Source organism: Thermobia domestica, chromosome 11 (genome assembly GCF_964235325.1).
Source record: "Thermobia domestica chromosome 11, izTheDome1.hap1.1, whole genome shotgun sequence".
NCBI classification, from domain to species: domain Eukaryota; kingdom Metazoa; phylum Arthropoda; class Insecta; order Zygentoma; family Lepismatidae; genus Thermobia; species Thermobia domestica.
The window spans coordinates 267,093,056-267,114,068 of NC_137464.1; the positions used below are offsets into that span (position 1 = coordinate 267,093,056).

The 21,013-nt window shown below is 32.9% G+C and overlaps 1 protein-coding gene across 4 annotated transcripts in view; it reads left to right on the top strand.

Annotated features, from left to right (window-relative positions):
• Positions 1–21,013, top strand: part of LOC145665060 (G protein-activated inward rectifier potassium channel 3-like) — a 74,392-nt gene that overhangs the window by 24,600 nt on the left and 28,779 nt on the right. The window contains exon 1 of one of the 4 annotated variants that reach the window (XM_081732321.1): positions 1,721–1,876. The exons of the other annotated variants lie outside the window; for them this stretch is intronic. Within the exon in view, the coding sequence (XP_081588447.1) occupies positions 1,749–1,876 (128 nt within the window). The 5' untranslated portion in view covers positions 1,721–1,748. Of the gene's footprint in view, positions 1–1,720; positions 1,877–21,013 lie in introns of those variants that run through there. 4 annotated transcript variants of the gene reach the window in all.

Here is a 21,013-nt window from a genome sequence, read left to right on the forward strand (position 1 = left end):
TCAAACTGCTTTCCAACGTAGTCCTTCAAAATCAACTCGTCGTGCCAGTCGGGAGTTACAAGTGCCGACAACAACAATTTGGCGTGTTTTGAGACATCGGTTGGTTATGAAGCCGTACAAGTTACAGCTGTTACAAGCTCTGCGTCCTGATGACAAACGCAAACGTATGGAATTTTGTAACGAGATTCTGGATGCTATTGATAATGATAACACTTTTGCACAACGCATCGTGTTCAGTGATGAAGCGACATTCCGTGTTAGTGGTCAGGTAAACAAACAAAATGTCAAATTTGGGGCCTACAGAACCCACACGTAGTCATTGAACATGTACGAGATTCGCCCAAAGTCAAAGTCAAATGTGTTTTGTGCAATATCCCGATCATCTGTTTACGGCCCATTCTTCTTTAATGGAAACACGGTTAATAGTCAGCAGTATCTCGCTGTTACAAAACTGGTTGTTTCCGAGGCTGCACGAAGACAACTTAATTTTTCAACAAGACGGGGCACCCCTTCACTGGAGTCGCCAAGTGCGTGAATATCTGAATGAAACTCTACCGAGCCCTTGGATTGGTCGTCAAGGAGCTGGCGACTTAGCATGTCTAAGCAGGCCTCCATGGTCACCGGATTTGAAACCCTGTGACTTCTTCCTGTGGGGTTTCGTTAAAGACAATGTTTATGTACTTCCACTAACACAGAACCTGGAAGCGTTGAAGAAGCGGATCAGCACTGCCATAACATCAGTGACGCAGGACATGCTTGCCCAAGTATGGGAGTAATTTGAGTATCGATGTGATATTGTTCGTGTCGCTGATGGAGGACATACTGAACATCTGTAATTTGAACTTTGAACTGCAATTTGAACATGAGAGGTTCGTAAATATGTGTGTAAAATTTCATATTTGTCTGTGTTAAAGTTTAATAAATATATGCATTCGAAATACGTATATTCTTTTTAAAAGAGGGTGTATTATTATTATTATTATTATTATTATTATTATTATTATTATTATTTATTGTCGTTGAAATTGTGTACCAATGAACATTCCAATTGTTATACTTAATCCATACCATACTTACGAAATCTTAAGTTTGTTTTATAAAATCCGTTCAGACAAATATTTTCAAGAAGAACGGCCCCAATCAATCCTTGAACTGCTTCGTTACGTGCTGGACAGCTACATGTTTGAATGGATACGCTATGCTAAGTATCAATACTTGCATTTAAAAGCATGGCCTTCTTTGTGGCTAAGCGGTTAGCGTACGCGCCTTAAGTGTGGGAGATCTGGGCTCAATTTCTAGCAGGAGCTCATGTGGTTTGCATTCCATGTTAGCTGTAGTCCACGTCTCATATAGCCTCGCTGCTGAGGGGGACTCTAAACTGAAAATCAAATCAAATAATTTGGAAGCAAGTGAGATTGTGTTTCTCCCAAACGCTCTGTTTCGCATGCACTTAAACTTACAGCATAAACCTTAGCCGCATAATATGGAAATACATACCTTACTCTGCAGTGATCACATATTATGAGTGCCAGAATGATGTTGCTGAAATACTAATCGCCTGTCATTTTCTTCTGATAAGTGCCACAAGTTATTTTTATCATGTGAGGTTTAATCGTAGAGGCAAAGGGGGAGGAAGGAAGAAGATTCTGACGTTCTGAGTGTTATCAGCTTCTTATCTGAAGGAAAGCTAAGAAGGTTGAAGCCAAGCAGTTGGTTCATTGCTGGCTGACTTACAGACTTCTCTCGCGATGGAGTCAGGCCCTCCTTTGAGTCCTGTGGACTCGGTGGCTGGATCCCATGCTGGAGAAGAACAGCAGCTTATTCTTCGACCATGGATGCATCACACAGTCATTCCCAATGAACACACTTGCAGAAGGTCAGTAACTGTTCCATTCTAGGCAGTGATTACGGTTTCTTTTAACATTAGTACATCGTAAAAGATGTGTTGAAATGTACTATTAGACGATGGAAATTTTTAAGTTAGCACAAGTGGAGGATATATCAATACAGTTGTACTGATCATAAATTCTTTTAAACATATCTATAAAATAACTAGATATAACTTTACGGCGATTGTCAAGTCTCAGATCTTTTGATTGTACGGCATGGCGACAGCAAGACGATTTTTTCCCATCATGAACCTCAGACTTTGACATGACAACTTTTTCTGCTAGAAAATAACGTAGTTTTTAATAACTATCCTAATTTAACTTCCAAAACTGTATTGTTTGAAGGTAATTGTTTCTCTCTCTTTATTTTGAAATCTTAGCTTAACAAAAACTCCAAAATCTGACTGAAGCAAAAACCTTATATTAATAACTTGTTTTATAGTTTCGGCAATATTTCGTTTTTTTCATCTGAGAAAATGTATCTGATGAGGGCAATGATATATATATTACTGAAATTATAGTGCAAATTATATAAGATTTTTGTTTTGGTTAGATTTCGGATTTTTACTTAAAAGTTATAGATTATATGAAGCTAGCATGAACGGCATTGTAGTTTGAGAGCAGTTTATGAAACATTCCAGTCATTTTACTGATATAAGTAAATACAGCATAAGAAGTCAAAGTCGGCGCAATCGTACAAGTGTTAGGAGATTGTACTTAGTAATAACGAAATTAAACAAACAAGCTTTATTAGTACTACTCGTAATGATTTATATATATATTTAAAATATATCTGTTGATGTCTTAAGATATTAATAGACTTCGCAGATTATATATATACATCTAAGGTCATCACGTCATAAAATACAAAATGAAGCAAAATTACTTTTGTAACAAAATTCCGTTGTTGTTATGTACTAGTAGTCAAATTGTACCTACCTTTTAAATGCAAATTATGTATAAAATACATGCATAATGTTGTTCAAAAACTCTTGACAAAGCTCTGATACCATTTCGTCCTCGTCAGCAAAAGACATATTTTCGACGTTTTGATCCATTGTCATTTGAACACAGGTAACATGGCGCTGCGTGTTGCTTTATGTAAGGATACTTTGTAAATGAGATATTACACGATCCCTATTGACATTTTGCAATTTTTGAAATGGTCTTTCTGCTTCCCTTAACGAGGATTCTGCGTTACTTTTGTTTTGTTTGAAATGTTACCCGTCAAAAATAATTGAAGATGCGTTTTATAGTTTTCACACACTTTCAGGCGTTCAGGAATTCGGCCTTTTGTGTAATCTGTTATTGAATTACCTGTTGTGCTTTATCTTTCTCTACAATACCAAAGTTATAAAATACGATAAAAAGTAAATTAAATAAATAAATATAGGCTTGAAGGAGTTGTATCTGCAAAGCTTTAGAATTACTCGAGTATTGCTATGAAATACAGAATTCGTAGCTACTCGCTCCAGACTCAAACCAAGCAGTGGTTCGAATTCCATTTTGTATAGTTTTTTTTTTAAATATATAAACTCAGGTTGTGTAACAAGATGAACCACCATTATTTAATGATTATCTCGGTAATTTTATAATTATTAAAGAATTGTAAGCAATGGTAATTTTCTCCTCCTTCTGTTGTGAAATGCAAAGTAAAATATTGCAAAAGCATTCTAACGTTGAAAGGGCTGAACCTCACAGGTGGAATAGGATCGTACAAAACATAACTCCTCATGTGTTTGCTTCTATGATCAGAATCTACCTTCAACCGACCAGATGAGTTCAGATAGTAATTAAAAGAAATCCTATTATAAATGTTTCTTTGGGTATAGAAGGGGTAAAATTTGATGTATATGTAATGTTGCAAATATGGAAGTGAATAAGGACTTGAAAGTGCTACGGAGAAAGTGTTAAAATGTGATTTTCAATTTCTTAAAATGTACTAAAATGATTGATTTCCTTAGTCATCAATTCATTTGATAATCCATAATTCACGTCATGGGAAATCTGAAAACCTGGTATTAGAAATGTATTTCTTTAGAACGTAATAGGAACAAAGTGCGCGTCATCATCAAATAAATGCAACATTTGTGCAGTATGTTTGCAGGTGCTTGAATGCGCCACAATGACAGTGCAAAGGACAAATACAGACCGTGAACTGAAGAGTTTATGAAGAGCATCTGAGAGGGATTGTGGTTTCTGAGGAAATGGCTAATTTAGTTGAGTTTCCCAACCACAAAAAAAAACCCTGAGTCTTCCTCTTGTGCGAGATTAAATAATTACTGGACAGCTTTTGTCGCTTCTTTTGTTCAAGAATTTATATTAAAAAAAAAAAAAAAAAAAAAAAAAACGTGTGCCCTTCAGAAAGTATAACTTTCGTTTCTATTTTACTTCTGTCTCTCTCAAATTATTAAACAGAAAACCCTTATGGGCAGCTCTAAAATTAGCGTCTTTTAAAGGCATCTATCCTGTCCCCACTCTTTCATTTAAAAAATAAAATAAGCTTCACAAATTAAAGCATAATATGACAATTTCTGCAATTTTTTTTAGTAAACACACGAAGTACGTCAAAAAAAAGTATTTTTTTTTTTTTTTTTTTTAGATAGGTCCTAAAGTTTGGTCGGAAGTTTACCTGGGATTTTGGTGCAGTGTAATTTTGGCGCACCACATTTTAAAAGATTTACAGATAAATACTTTGTTTGAAAAACATGTTCATAAAGAACAAATTTCTGCAGGCGACAGAATTAAATACAAAGTAATACAGCTGTATTTTAGGTTTACAAGTGTAGGGTTACTACTGTAAAATAAGTGAGTGCTTATGACACTTGGCTCTATTAGATGCTATGTTGCACCGACAGCACATTTCTGTACAGTGTACAGAACCTTTATTTTATGTTTAGAAGTGGAGTGTTACTAGTATGAATCCGTGACAAGTGCTACTGAAAATCGTATCATTGCCAAACCCACTTTTTCCACTACCCTCGCTTGAGCACATACCCACCATCACTGACGCGCCTGTTCCCCTACGACGCACCTCGCGGGTCCAATAGCTTCGCTGTACTCTGACTCGCTTAGATAGCATTCGTTCTTTTTAGTGACTACCTAGTACAGGTTGGTTTGTGTTTTTGCAATTTTCTTTAGTTGTGCTCCAAAAGTAAACCTGCACAGGAATTTTTCATCATCGTTCATACTTTTCATCAATTTTTACATTAAAATTACTGTATTACATAATTATTACTTATAGCAAAACTCAGTGCTATAGGTAACTGGGACGTAGGTCTGCATCTAATGATATAAAACCTCAACTGAAATTAATAAAGTAAAAAAAAGAAAATGGTGTTCGTTCTTGCTCAGTTTGTCGTCTATTCTTTGACAATAGGCGGCGTAACTACAACACAAATTATTTACTGTTTACTATTAAATAGTGTGTTCTAATTATCTACTAAATAATTAAGCAAGGAAGTTACAATACTGTTATTTTAAGTGCAGTTTTACTATACGAATCCACAGATTGTAAAATGTACAGAAAAAATTGGGCAAGTCTTTAATTTCGCCATTTTATATCGAGATCAGAACCCAACCAACCCCTGCGGGGCTTCTGACCCGTTCGTACTACTACTTGTACTCCTCGCACTACTATACTTATATTATGGATCCGTATAGAAAAACTGCACGTTATTTTATTCCCGCAAGTTTTAAGAAATAAAAATTATACGGGACCAACGAGCACCCAAAATTATTCTCGTAACTTGCGTAGACCCCTAATTCTGCAAAAGCTAGATTATAGGAAACGGTTTCACTGTTTAGATGTAGCTACTACCACTGCACTGAGGTAACATAGGCCTACACAGTATTTTTTATATAATCTAATATGTAAATTAGACTGGATTAACATATTTAAATAACAAAGCAATTATTTGGACATTGTGTTTGTTTCTTTTCTCTTAGAACCTCAATCGAGGTTTTATATCTTAAGGTGCAGACTTAGGTCCTCGTTACCTGTCATTAACTAATACCGTAAATTGGGGTGACTTCGGACATTTTTTAAAGTTTTTTTTAGTTTATGTTTGTAATAATTATAATACCATAATGGAAAAAATAATATATATTAGTCAAGGCTTTACTTATCATTTGATGGCCAGCAAAGAAAGTAGACATGGTTACAACAATAGTAGAAAAAACATAAACGATGTCCGGAGTCACCTCACATTCTGGGGCTGCTTCGGACACTATTTATTTTTAATGTATTTCCGATTTATGTGCATCAACAGGAGTTTATTCGGACATAATTTGTTAAGTGTATTATACGGGGTGATTAACCATGTCATAATTGACTTTTTAATAATTGTTTTTAGGTTTATTTTTATTTATTTTACATTTATTGTTTTCATTTCAGGATTATGCTTTATTTCAATTTACAATGATGATGAAACCAATACGGGTAGTGTTAAAAAAACAAGGAAATGAGACATAAGAAATTTGAGATTGACAAAAGAAGATACACATTTTTTACTTACATATAACACACTTACATTGCTTTCTGGGAAACTCTGCACACTGTTCGTGTGCCCATCCTTTGCAAACTTGACACCTGACCCACTCTTCTCCAGGCTTACTTCGCGACCACAACTCACTGCAAACAATGCATGGGGTATCTTCTGAGTCACTGGCTTTTGACGTGTCAGTAGAGTAATCTGCGTTTCTCTACCACTTTCAATTAGTGTTTCTACCTTTTTTAATTAGTTTCAGTACATACTCTAGGTACTCTAGGTACATACTGTCGTTGAAGTAATGAATATTGTAATTACTCTAAGTACTCTCATTGAAGTACAAAGGTTCAATTGTAATTAAATTATTACGGCTTTTTTTTTACCGGTACTTTAGGAACAATTACTGACATGTAATTATGCTGTACCGGACTGTAGTCTCATTATTTTGCCTACGTAATAACGACCTACATATTTTTTGTTCACTTTTTTTTTATATGCGTTCCTTTGTAGAGCATGTTAAAGTGACAGGATGAATTATTTTGTGATAAAGGTTTGAATATGAAATTAAAGGAAACGGTCGGCTGTGTTTGTACTCCATGTTGATTAATTATTTTTTTGTGTACTTTGTAGCATTTTTGAATGTTTAAACAGAGCTCGCCCATGTATAATGATTTTTGCATTTGGTTTTTATAAAGTGATAAGCTGAATGAATTTGTAATGAGGGTGTGACATTAGAGGAATTGAATCGGCAGACTTTGTAGTGCTTTGAATTATAGCGACAAATTTAAAGAAAACAACATTAGTTACTGAAAATAAATTGTTTTGGGTTTAAATGAGAAAATAATGTTAATTTAGTTCTGGGTAGGGTGGACATTTTAATATAAAGGAAGTAATTAATAATGTAAAGAATTCACGCATGGTTCTTGAAGTGTATAATTAATGTCAACCGTTTGATTTTGAAACATTTTTTTTTTTTTTTGAAACGGAAACGGAATCCTTTAAAGATTAATTGTTTGGGGAAACAACAGGCAAACAAAACTGCAACCCGGCAGGTTTAGGACGCGACAGGAAAATTAATTCAGAACGACAAGGGTTCTTTAAGAAAAGAGACCGCCATCTGTTTTAACATAAGTGCCCGCAGGGGAGGTTGGGCGACACAGAGGATGTAATATATGAGTTACGGAGAGTGAGAAGGTTTTGGAATTTGGTAGAACTTTTTGGATTTATTTTCGTTGGTATACAAACTTTGATGCAAATCAAGTGGTTACATTTGAAGAAATAAAAGTGCACGATGCGTTTGAGTTGGTGAATTGTATTTTATAGAAGTTAACAGAGAAGAAGAATTTATCTGTAAGTACTGGCTTTGTTTTTTTCTTGTTTTATGTTTATGTTTTCTTTTTTGTTTTCATATGAGAAGGGACATTGGAAATGAAATACACGTAAACACTTGTAATTGTTGGGAGTATAAGGGGGACGGAAGTGTGTTTTTTATCGGGAATTGATTGCGGATTTTCCGGCATCGAAAACCATATGACTCGGTGTATTTTTATGGAATTATAAATTAACTAATGTATAGTGTAATGTAATATGGAGGCTACAGGGATTTAATATTGGTCATTGCACTTGGATTTGAACCAGGGCTCTCCCACGTGGAAAACCGTACGCTAAATCTTTTGTTCGATGGAGTTTTTACTTATATGGCACTAAAATTGAACACAACCTGTGACGTTGCCGGGAATCGAATCAGGATCTACCGCACCGAAAGCCAAACACAATAAACAAATAGCAAGGAATTTTGGATTGTTTGGACCTCTCCGTCAGGACGAGGCGTAGTTATTATTTTACATATTAAAAGAATAGATGCATAGACACACAGACAGATAAATTTTATAATAAATATGCGATTATTTTTTGCTCATAGAATTCTAGCATATCTTCAGAATATAAGAAGTTAGTGTTACATGAAAAGACCATTAAATGATGGGTGAAACTGATTACTTATGTAATATAGTATTAATTTTTATTATTTTTTGTGTGTGGTATTAACATTTACAGTAGGGGAAAGGAACTGGGTAGCCTACACCTGCTTTGAATTTTGCTTGATTTTATCTTTAGTACTATTGAACTGAACATAAGTTTGAATTTCGGTGACGAATAATATTTTTATAATTGTTAGCATATGTCAGTGGTTTCCAACCTTTTTCATTTTGAGGCGCATCTAGAAGAATGTTCAGTTTGTGAAATGCAGGAGCTGAATAAAAGCTTGGTATGTGATACTTTTGTAATCATTTTATGAGAAAATTTAGATTTTTTCTTATTGTTCCTTGAAGGTACAAATAATCGTATTTGATTTGGAGTTTAGTGTCCCTTTTTAGATCCATAGTTATGTGAGACATGGACCTACTGATTAACGTGGAATCAGAATCCTTGAGCTTCAGCAGGAAATTTATTCCCCACGCCAAAGGCGCGTACGCTAACCACTTAGCCACAAAGAAGATTTATTCGTGTTTAAAACTGTTACGTAAACTAAAATACGGTATATTCACCTCGTGATTTACAGCGGTCGTAAATTAATAGATAGGAGTTTTGTGTTGTAAATGGGAGGAGAGTATTTGAAAATGTTATTTTGCTCAAAGTCACGTTTCAGTTTCATTAATTGAATACCGGACAAGCGCCTTTTGTAGGTATAGAGCATATGTTATTTCACTTTAACGCCTTAGGCTTGCACTTCTTGGCTATGAAAGATGGGGAACTAGTTTAAAAGTAAAACGATTACTATGGTTTATATGAAAGAAGCACCGAGAATTGAACTTGGGCCTACGTGTACGAAAAGCGCCCAAGCTAGCCATTAAATTATCGGAATATATTAGACAGTATGGAGAACAAGAATTAGTACCAAGAATGTAATTTTACGTTCGTATGTGACATACAGGCTGGGACGTTTTTATACTAACATTATCAGTGAGATTATTTTGTTTTGCTAGTATTATATATCTAGGGTTTAGGGTAAAGTAGACGGATGAAAGCGAATACTTATAAGTAATTTATGAAGGGAAGAAATAATAGTGGTAGAGGGAAACATACATAATGTTTCTTCGGATGAAAGGAAGACATTTCGTATGAGACATAACCATACTATTTTATTGAGACATTAGGTCATAGATTTTTAGATCAAGAATTTTTAGATGGGGATAATGTAAAAGTAATTAGAACATGATACGGTATTAGTTAACGAAGAATCCTCTTTATTGAAATTTTGTGTATGAAATTAGTACACAGTACTAATACTGCGTACTGCAGTGTGCTAAAATGAACCGAGAATAATAAGTTGTCTAATATTAATCACGATGATTGCATGGTTTAAAGGTACTTTTTAAATATAGATAACATATTTGTTTCTCGCCGAGCGACTTTGTATGAGAAGTGACTAGTAAGAGGAGATATATATGTAATAACAGGTAGTGTACGTCAGAGACAACTTGGTGTCATCTAATCAAGGTAGGTAGCGACACTTTTTTGTTACGGAATATAAGAGATAAACGTTTATTCGGCAGTGCAGGCAACATCTAATAGTGTGATTAATGTACTTATTATTGGAACTAGCCTTATATATTGATTATAGTATTTAAGTTTATGACAAGATTTACTAGCTTTGAAATTCTGTAGGTCGTCCGCAAATTTCCTGTACACTAGCGCCATGTTTGCCGTCAGATACGAGGCAGCTCAGATAATAACAACTATTGGCTTAACCGACCTATTAGGAATTACCGTGACTGAGTTACTGAGACGCCTTGTTGTTACAATAAGGATAGTAGTTTTAATTCGGTAACAATATCTACTGTATAAAAACAAGCAAATGAGAAATGGATTGTTTTAAGATAGCACTGGATAAAGCATACCCTTTAATTGGCCTACACACCGTCTGCATGATGTAACTAGCTCTATTAAGAGTTAGGATGGGTTGCATTTTAGATATAACGAAAGCTTTACGCAGTATACTTGACATTTATGCTACGTAAAAATAACGTATTTTTAAGTAATGTTTCATAAGTTTCTTTTTGAAAGTTTGTGATTTCTGTGACAAAAAATTGCATTAGGAAGTGTGCTGCAATTTATTTTGTATTTATATAATTATTACTATAATTATATTTGCTATATTTCAAACAAAATCGAGACTTAGCCCTAATAAATGACTGCTTAATATTTTTAACAAAACATATTGCATTCAAGTTTTTGGTTTGAAATATAATTGTGTTCTTATATTTGATATTGAGGAATTTCCGGCTGTACTATGATCGTAAGACTTCTAAGAAGGAAGTGAAGAATAGCAAGCGAAACGAAAATGGCCCCCAACTGTGTGTAAATCAGCAATTCACAACTTTTAATGCAAGTTGGCTACTAGTATGTAACTGACAGATTGTTAGAATCTTGCAGATGCTCGCTTGCTGCTAACTTAGAGATTAGAAAACTTTTTAAAAGTTCCGCAAGTCTAGTGCAAGTGAAGCGCAAACTTATGCTATGTAGGATGTGACATACTCTGCAATGAAGCAGAAACGGAACTGGTGGGTCACATACCTACAACAGATAGAAGATGGACGAGAAATAACATACATTGGATTTTCTAGAGATAAGAAGCGATGTACATAGAAGACAATCGAATACAAAATGTATAGATATAACCTGCCGTTTAGCAGAAACTGTACAAATGGATGGAGATCAGCTGATGGAAACATGTAGAAGAAAATGATGGAGACCTTCGTTCAGGAGATGATTGATATCATTTGAATACATATGAAAGTTACACTTTTTCTCTACAGCGATAGGAAAATTATCTATCAGTTGGCAACACTGAAAAATGTTAGAAGCACAGACGGTGGATGATTTAAATTATTTACTTTTACGTCCTAATAGTTTTTTAGTCTCACATACATTAATTGTATTTTCGTTTTTTTGTTATTATAAACATGAACATGCAAAGCATTTTGTTTATACAGTTAGTTTTAATTATTTGATATTGTACTGATTGGTATATTATTTTAATTACTAGAAGATAGTTGAAAAGTTTTGTGTAGCTAGACGACTATGGAAACCTTAGAGTATTGTGATATGAGCATGTTTTAAGTTACAGAAGAAGGGTGAAACAGAATCATGATGAAAATTTGTAGAAGGAGAATGTGTAAGGAAATAAGATTCGTGAATTTAGAGAGACAATTGAAATCATATTTAGTTATTAAACTAAAATATTTGATAAAGATTTTTAAAATTTTCTATAATTTTATTTGACATATCCAGTTAAAAATGTGCACGCTATTCACAAGTAATGAAGTTAGACACGTATTTGAAGACATTTAGTGGTATTTTGATACATTTTTAAAGATATGCCTGAATATTATTTATAACGATATACAATGGTTTTGACTATATAGCTGAAAAGTAATCATACTGATATGTATTTTGGCTATATGCTTTGTTTTCCAAGGTCCTAATACGTGATATAAGCTATTCAGCATTTTATGAACTTATTTTGTTCATCCACTACTAAATTACATCCATCAGTTGCACATTTAAATCAGTAAATTTTTAACTTATGAACCAACTAGTTATTACTGTGAAGACTACGTTACATCATAATAAATTATAATTGAGCAAATCAATTATTTCTAAGTCTTTAGCAGTGGAGGTTTAGATGTTAACTATCTCAATTGTTCAAAATTGGATTCCAATTGTAAGTGCACTTGTTATGAATACTTTTTGATATTTTAGTTTCATATTTAAGTATAAAGTTTGTTTGTTTATTATCTATATAAGTAAATGTTTGTATTCATACTATTTAAAAGTTCCTATAACACTTTTCAATGAAAGGAAAATTTTCTGCATCTTAGTTTATCCGAAGAAACAATATGTAGTGTATTCCCCTGCAAGAGAAATGTTTCTGAAATTCAGTTTAACAGAAAAAGTTGGTAAAAAAATTATGTTAATAAAAATTTTAGTGCAAAAAGTTAATGTTAACGTTGTAACAATAAACATTCTACATTCTAGTTTATCAGAATCGTTAGAAACAATATGTGGTGTAATTGTCTGCAAGAAAAGTTTCTGAAATACATTTTAACAAAAAGTTTGTAACAAAATATGTTAGTAAAATTTTTAGTGCAAAATTTTATCTGTATAGTGTTGTAACAATAAACATTCTGCATTTTAGTTTATCCGAAGAAACAATATGTAGCATAATTTTCTCAAGAAGAGTTTCTGAAATACAGTTTAACAAAAGAGTTAGTAACATAATGTTAATAAAAATTTTTTAGTGCAAAAGTTAATGTTTAATGTTCTAACAATAAACATTCTGCATTCTAGTTTATCAGAATCGTTAGAAACAATATGTGGTGTAATTGTCTGCAAGAAAAGTTTCTGAAATACATTTTAACAAAAAGTTTGTAACAAAATATGTTAGTAACATTTTTAGTGCAAAATTTATCTGTATAGTGTTGTAACAATAAACATTCTGCATTTTAGTTTATCCGAAGAAACAATATGTAGTGTAATTTTCTGCAAGAAAAGTTTTCCGGAACTTCGTTTAACAAAAGAGTTAATAATGTTAGTAAAACACTTTTAGTGCAAAAGTTAATGTTTAATGTTCTAACAATAAACATTCTGCATTCTAGTTTATCAGAATCGTTAGAAACGATATGTGGTGTAATTGTCTGCAAGAAAAGTTTTCTGGAACTTCGTTTAACAAAACAGTTAGTAACATAATGTTAGTAAAAGAAAATTTTTAGTGCAAAATTTTATCTGTATAGTGTTGTAGCAATAAATATTCTTCATTTTAGTTTATCCGAAGAAACAATATGTAGTGTAATTTTCTGCAAGAAAAAGTTTTCTCGAATTTCGTTTAACAAAACAGTTAGTAACATAATGTTAGTAAAACACTTTAATGCAAAAGTTAATGTTTAGTGTTGTAACAATAAAAATTCTGTATTCTAGTATATAAGACTCATGCCAGAATAAGTGTTTTTTGCTTTGCTCTCAAGACAGAAAAAGAAGAAACTCGTATCCACGAAGTGAAATTTCTCGAGTTGCTACTCGCCAAATTTCACAAGTTTTCGTGGATACGAGTTTCTTCTTTTTCTGTCTTGAGAGCAAAGCAAAAAACACTTATTCTGGCATGAGTCTTATATACTAGAATACAGAATTTTTATTGTTACAACACTAAACATTAACTTTTGCATTAAAGTGTTTTACTAACATTATGTTACTAACTGTTTTGTTAAACGAAATTCGAGAAAACTTTTTCTTGCAGAAAATTACACTACATATTGTTTCTTCGGATAAACTAAAATGAAGAATATTTATTGCTACAACACTATACAGATAAAATTTTGCACTAAAAATTTTCTTTTACTAACATTATGTTACTAACTGTTTTGTTAAACGAAGTTCCAGAAAACTTTTCTTGCAGACAATTACACCACATATCGTTTCTAACGATTCTGATAAACTAGAATGCAGAATGTTTATTGTTAGAACATTAAACATTAACTTTTGCACTAAAAGTGTTTTACTAACATTATTAACTCTTTTGTTAAACGAAGTTCCGGAAAACTTTTCTTGCAGAAAATTACACTACATATTGTTTCTTCGGATAAACTAAAATGCAGAATGTTTATTGTTACAACACTATACAGATAAATTTTGCACTAAAAATGTTACTAACATATTTTGTTACAAACTTTTTGTTAAAATGTATTTCAGAAACTTTTCTTGCAGACAATTACACCACATATTGTTTCTAACGATTCTGATAAACTAGAATGCAGAATGTTTATTGTTAGAACATTAAACATTAACTTTTGCACTAAAAAATTTTTATTAACATTATGTTACTAACTCTTTTGTTAAACTGTATTTCAGAAACTCTTCTTGAGAAAATTATGCTACATATTGTTTCTTCGGATAAACTAAAATGCAGAATGTTTATTGTTACAACACTATACAGATAAAATTTTGCACTAAAAATTTTACTAACATATTTTGTTACAAACTTTTTGTTAAAATGTATTTCAGAAACTTTTCTTGCAGACAATTACACCACATATTGTTTCTAACGATTCTGATAAACTAGAATGTAGAATGTTTATTGTTACAACGTTAACATTAACTTTTTGCACTAAAATTTTTATTAACATAATTTTTTTACCAACTTTTTCTGTTAAACTGAATTTCAGAAACATTTCTCTTGCAGGGGAATACACTACATATTGTTTCTTCGGATAAACTAAGATGCAGAAAATTTTCCTTTCATTGAAAAGTATTATAGGAACTTTTAAATAGTATGAATACAAACATTTACTTATATAGATAATAAACAAACAAACTTTATACTTAAATATGAAACTAAAATATCAAAAAGTATTCATAACAAGTGCACTTACAATTGGAATCCAATTTTGAACAATTGAGATAGTTAACATCTAAACCTCCACTGCTAAAGACTTAGAAATAATTGATTTGCTCAATTATAATTTATTATGATGTAACGTAGTCTTCACAGTAATAACTAGTTGGTTCATAAGTTAAAAATTTACTGATTTAAATGTGCAACTGATGGATGTAATTTAGTAGTGGATGAACAAAATAAGTTCATAAAATGCTGAATAGCTTATATCACGTATTAGGACCTTGGAAAACAAAGCATATAGCCAAAATACATATCAGTATGATTACTTTTCAGCTATATAGTCAAAACCATTGTATATCGTTATAAATAATATTCAGGCATATCTTTAAAAATGTATCAAAATACCACTAAATGTCTTCAAATACGTGTCTAACTTCATTACTTGTGAATAGCGTGCACATTTTTAACTGGATATGTCAAATAAAATTATAGAAAATTTTAAAAATCTTTATCAAATATTTTAGTTTAATAACTAAATATGATTTCAATTGTCTCTCTAAATTCACGAATCTTATTTCCTTACACATTCTCCTTCTACAAATTTTCATCATGATTCTGTTTCACCCTTCTTCTGTAACTTAAAACATGCTCATATCACAATACTCTAAGGTTTCCATAGTCGTCTAGCTACACAAAACTTTTCAACTATCTTCTAGTAATTAAAATAATATACCAATCAGTACAATATCAAATAATTAAAACTAACTGTATAAACAAAATGCTTTGCATGTTCATGTTTATAATAACAAAAAAACGAAAATACAATTAATGTATGTGAGACTAAAAAACTATTAGGACGTAAAAGTAAATAATTTAAATCATCCACCGTCTGTGCTTCTAACATTTTTCAGTGTTGCCAACTGATAGATAATTTTCCTATCGCTGTAGAGAAAAAGTGTAACTTTCATATGTATTCAAATGATATCAATCATCTCCTGAACGAAGGTCTCCATCATTTTCTTCTACATGTTTCCATCAGCTGATCTCCATCCATTTGTACAGTTTCTGCTAAACGGCAGGTTATATCTATACATTTTGTATTCGATTGTCTTCTATGTACATCGCTTCTTATCTCTAGAAAATCCAATGTATGTTATTTCTCGTCCATCTTCTATCTGTTGTAGGTATGTGACCCACCAGTTCCGTTTCTGCTTCATTGCAGAGTATGTCACATCCTACATAGCATAAGTTTGCGCTTCACTTGCACTAGACTTGCGGAACTTTTAAAAAGTTTTCTAATCTCTAAGTTAGCAGCAAGCGAGCATCTGCAAGATTCTAACAATCTGTCAGTTACATACTAGTAGCCAACTTGCATTAAAAGTTGTGAATTGCTGATTTACACACAGTTGGGGGCCATTTTCGTTTCGCTTGCTATTCTTCACTTCCTTCTTAGAAGTCTTACGATCATAGTACAGCCGGAAATTCCTCAATATCAAATATAAGAACACAATTATATTTCAAACCAAAAACTTGAATGCAATATGTTTTGTTAAAAATATTAAGCAGTCATTTATTAGGGCTAAGTCTCGATTTTGTTTGAAATATAGCAAATATAATTATAGTAATAATTATATAAATACAAAATAAATTGCAGCACACTTCCTAATGCAATTTTTTGTCACAGAAATCACAAACTTTCAAAAAGAAACTTATGAAACATTACTTAAAAATACGTTATTTTTACGTAGCATAAATGTCAAGTATACTGCGTAAAGCTTTCGTTATATCTAAAATGCAACCCATCCTAACTCTTAATAGAGCTAGTTACATCATGCAGACGGTGTGTAGGCCAATTAAAGGGTATGCTTTATCCAGTGCTATCTTAAAACAATCCATTTCTCATTTGCTTGTTTTTATACAGTAGATATTGTTACCGAATTAAAACTACTATCCTTATTGTAACAACAAGGCGTCTCAGTAACTCAGTCACGGTAATTCCTAATAGGTCGGTTAAGCCAATAGTTGTTATTATCTGAGCTGCCTCGTATCTGACGGCAAACATGGCGCTAGTGTACAGGAAATTTGCGGACGACCTACAGAATTTCAAAGCTAGTAAATCTTGTCATAAACTTAAATACTATAATCAATATATAAGGCTAGTTCCAATAATAAGTACATTAATCACACTATTAGATGTTGCCTGCACTGCCGAATAAACGTTTATCTCTTATATTCCGTAACAAAAAAGTGTCGCTACCTACCTTGATTAGATGACACCAAGTTGTCTCTGACGTACACTACCTGTTATTACATATATATCTCCTCTTACTAGTCACTTCTCATACAAAGTCGCTCGGCGAGAAACAAATATGTTATCTATATTTAAAAAGTGCCTTTAAACCATGCAATCATCGTGATTAATATTAGACAACTTATTATTCTCGGTTCATTTTAGCACACTGCAGTACGCAGTATTAGTACTGTGTACTAATTTCATACACAAAATTTCAATAAAGAGGATTCTTCGTTAACTAATACCGTATCATGTTCTAATTACTTTTACATTATCCCCATCTAAAAATTCTTGATCTAAAAATCTATGACCTAATGTCTCAATAAAATAGTATGGTTATGTCTCATACGAAATGTCTTCCTTTCATCCGAAGAAACATTATGTATGTTTCCCTCTACCACTATTATTTCTTCCCTTCATAAATTACTTATAAGTATTCGCTTTCATCCGTCTACTTTACCCTAAACCCTAGATATATAATACTAGCAAAACAAAATAATCTCACTGATAATGTTAGTATAAAAACGTCCCAGCCTGTATGTCACATACGAACGTAAAATTACATTCTTGGTACTAATTCTTGTTCTCCATACTGTCTAATATATTCCGATAATTTAATGGCTAGCTTGGGCGCTTTTCGTACACGTAGGCCCAAGTTCAATTCTCGGTGCTTCTTTCATATAAACCATAGTAATCGTTTTACTTTTAAACTAGTTCCCCATCTTTCATAGCCAAGAAGTGCAAGCCTAAGGCGTTAAAGTGAAATAACATATGCTCTATACCTACAAAAGGCGCTTGTCCGGTATTCAATTAATGAAACTGAAACGTGACTTTGAGCAAAATAACATTTTCAAATACTCTCCTCCCATTTACAACACAAAACTCCTATCTATTAATTTACGACCGCTGTAAATCACGAGGTGAATATACCGTATTTTAGTTTACGTAACAGTTTTAAACACGAATAAATCTTCTTTGTGGCTAAGTGGTTAGCGTACGCGCCTTTGGCGTGGGGAATAAATTTCCTGCTGAAGCTCAAGGATTCTGATTCCACGTTAATCAGTAGGTCCATGTCTCACATAACTATGGATCTAAAAAGGGACACTAAACTCCAAATCAAATACGATTATTTGTACCTTCAAGGAACAATAAGAAAAAATCTAAATTTTCTCATAAAATGATTACAAAAGTATCACATACCAAGCTTTTATTCAGCTCCTGCATTTCACAAACTGAACATTCTTCTAGATGCGCCTCAAAATGAAAAAGGTTGGAAACCACTGACATATGCTAACAATTATAAAAATATTATTCGTCACCGAAATTCAAACTTATGTTCAGTTCAATAGTACTAAAGATAAAATCAAGCAAAATTCAAAGCAGGTGTAGGCTACCCAGTTCCTTTCCCCTACTGTAAATGTTAATACCACACACAAAAAATAATAAAAATTAATACTATATTACATAAGTAATCAGTTTCACCCATCATTTAATGGTCTTTTCATGTAACACTAACTTCTTATATTCTGAAGATATGCTAGAATTCTATGAGCAAAAAATAATCGCATATTTATTATAAAATTTATCTGTCTGTGTGTCTATGCATCTATTCTTTTAATATGTAAAATAATAACTACGCCTCGTCCTGACGGAGAGGTCCAAACAATCCAAAATTCCTTGCTATTTGTTTATTGTGTTTGGCTTTCGGTGCGGTAGATCCTGATTCGATTCCCGGCAACGTCACAGGTTGTGTTCAATTTTAGTGCCATATAAGTAAAAACTCCATCGAACAAAAGATTTAGCGTACGGTTTTCCACGTGGGAGAGCCCTGGTTCAAATCCAAGTGCAATGACCAATATTAAATCCCTGTAGCCTCCATATTACATTACACTATACATTAGTTAATTTATAATTCCATAAAAATACACCGAGTCATATGGTTTTCGATGCCGGAAAATCCGCAATCAATTCCCGATAAAAAACACACTTCCGTCCCCCTTATACTTCCAACAATTACAAGTGTTTACGTGTATTTCATTTCCAATGTCCCTTCTCATATGAAAACAAAAAAGAAAACATAAACATAAAACAAGAAAAAAACAAAGCCAGTACTTACAGATAAATTCTTCTTCTCTGTTAACTTCTATAAAATACAATTCACCAACTCAAACGCATCGTGCACTTTTATTTCTTCAAATGTAACCACTTGATTTGCATCAAAGTTTGTATACCAACGAAAATAAATCCAAAAAGTTCTACCAAATTCCAAAACCTTCTCACTCTCCGTAACTCATATATTACATCCTCTGTGTCGCCCAACCTCCCCTGCGGGCACTTATGTTAAAACAGATGGCGGTCTCTTTTCTTAAAGAACCCTTGTCGTTCTGAATTAATTTTCCTGTCGCGTCCTAAACCTGCCGGGTTGCAGTTTTGTTTGCCTGTTGTTTCCCCAAACAATTAATCTTTAAAGGATTCCGTTTCCGTTTCAAAAAAAAAATGTTTCAAAATCAAACGGTTGACATTAATTATACACTTCAAGAACCATGCGTGAATTCTTTACATTATTAATTACTTCCTTTATATTAAAATGTCCACCCTACCCAGAACTAAATTAACATTATTTTCTCATTTAAACCCAAAACAATTTATTTTCAGTAACTAATGTTGTTTTCTTTAAATTTGTCGCTATAATTCAAAGCACTACAAAGTCTGCCGATTCAATTCCTCTAATGTCACACCCTCATTACAAATTCATTCAGCTTATCACTTTATAAAAACCAAATGCAAAAATCATTATACATGGGCGAGCTCTGTTTAAACATTCAAAAATGCTACAAAGTACACAAAAAAATAATTAATCAACATGGAGTACAAACACAGCCGACCGTTTCCTTTAATTTCATATTCAAACCTTTATCACAAAATAATTCATCCTGTCACTTTAACATGCTCTACAAAGGAACGCATATAAAAAAAGTGAACAAAAAATATGTAGGTCGTTATTACGTAGGCAAAATAATGAGACTACAGTCCGGTACAGCATAATTACATGTCAGTAATTGTTCCTAAAGTACCGGTAAAAAAAAGCCGTAATAATTTAATTACAATTGAACCTTTGTACTTCAATGAGAGTACTTAGAGTAATTACAATATTCATTACTTCAACGACAGTATGTACCTAGAGTACCTAGAGTATGTACTGAAACTAATTAAAAAAGGTAGAAACACTAATTGAAAGTGGTAGAGAAACGCAGATTACTCTACTCGTGTCCCTTATGAGTTCTGGGTGTTTACATCCTCTCTTTACAATCACCTTGGATTTGCCAGGGTCATCTGTGAAATTTGTCTCATCGTAATTTATTATATTTGATGGTGGTACGCCATCCAGAACTTCTTCCAAATTGTCGAAATAGTTGTTTTAGCATCTCACAATTAACAGCAGCGCGAAATCGTTTTACATTTTCTCCAAATCTGTGGGAAAGTTCAGGGTGGCGCTGAAGAAATAACTTGCACCATTCGGAACCTGGGCAATTATTCCTAAATCGCTTTTCTACTCTGCCTACTCTGTTCAAGTAGCCCTGAACTATGAGCTGAACGTCTGATATTCGACACGGGAAACCCCATTCAGCGCATTTCATGAGTCCCTGTACAAGCTCTTTGAATGTCAAACACTTCTTCTTTCTTCTTCTTTGAATGTCAAACACTTCTGACCTCCATGGTGACCTGGATGCTTGTTTCTTAGTTTGTCAGAAAGGGTACTCCTTGGTACCTGATACTGTCTCGCAGCTTGCCTTATTGATACTTTCCTCGAAAGGACCGCACTTATGGCCTTTTGTAAATTTTCACTGCTGTAATGTCGATAGGGCCGACCCCCTACAATTTTCTTATACACTCGTACCATGTCCGAAGTCACCTCACACTTGGCTTACAATTCAAATTAACGTTCTCA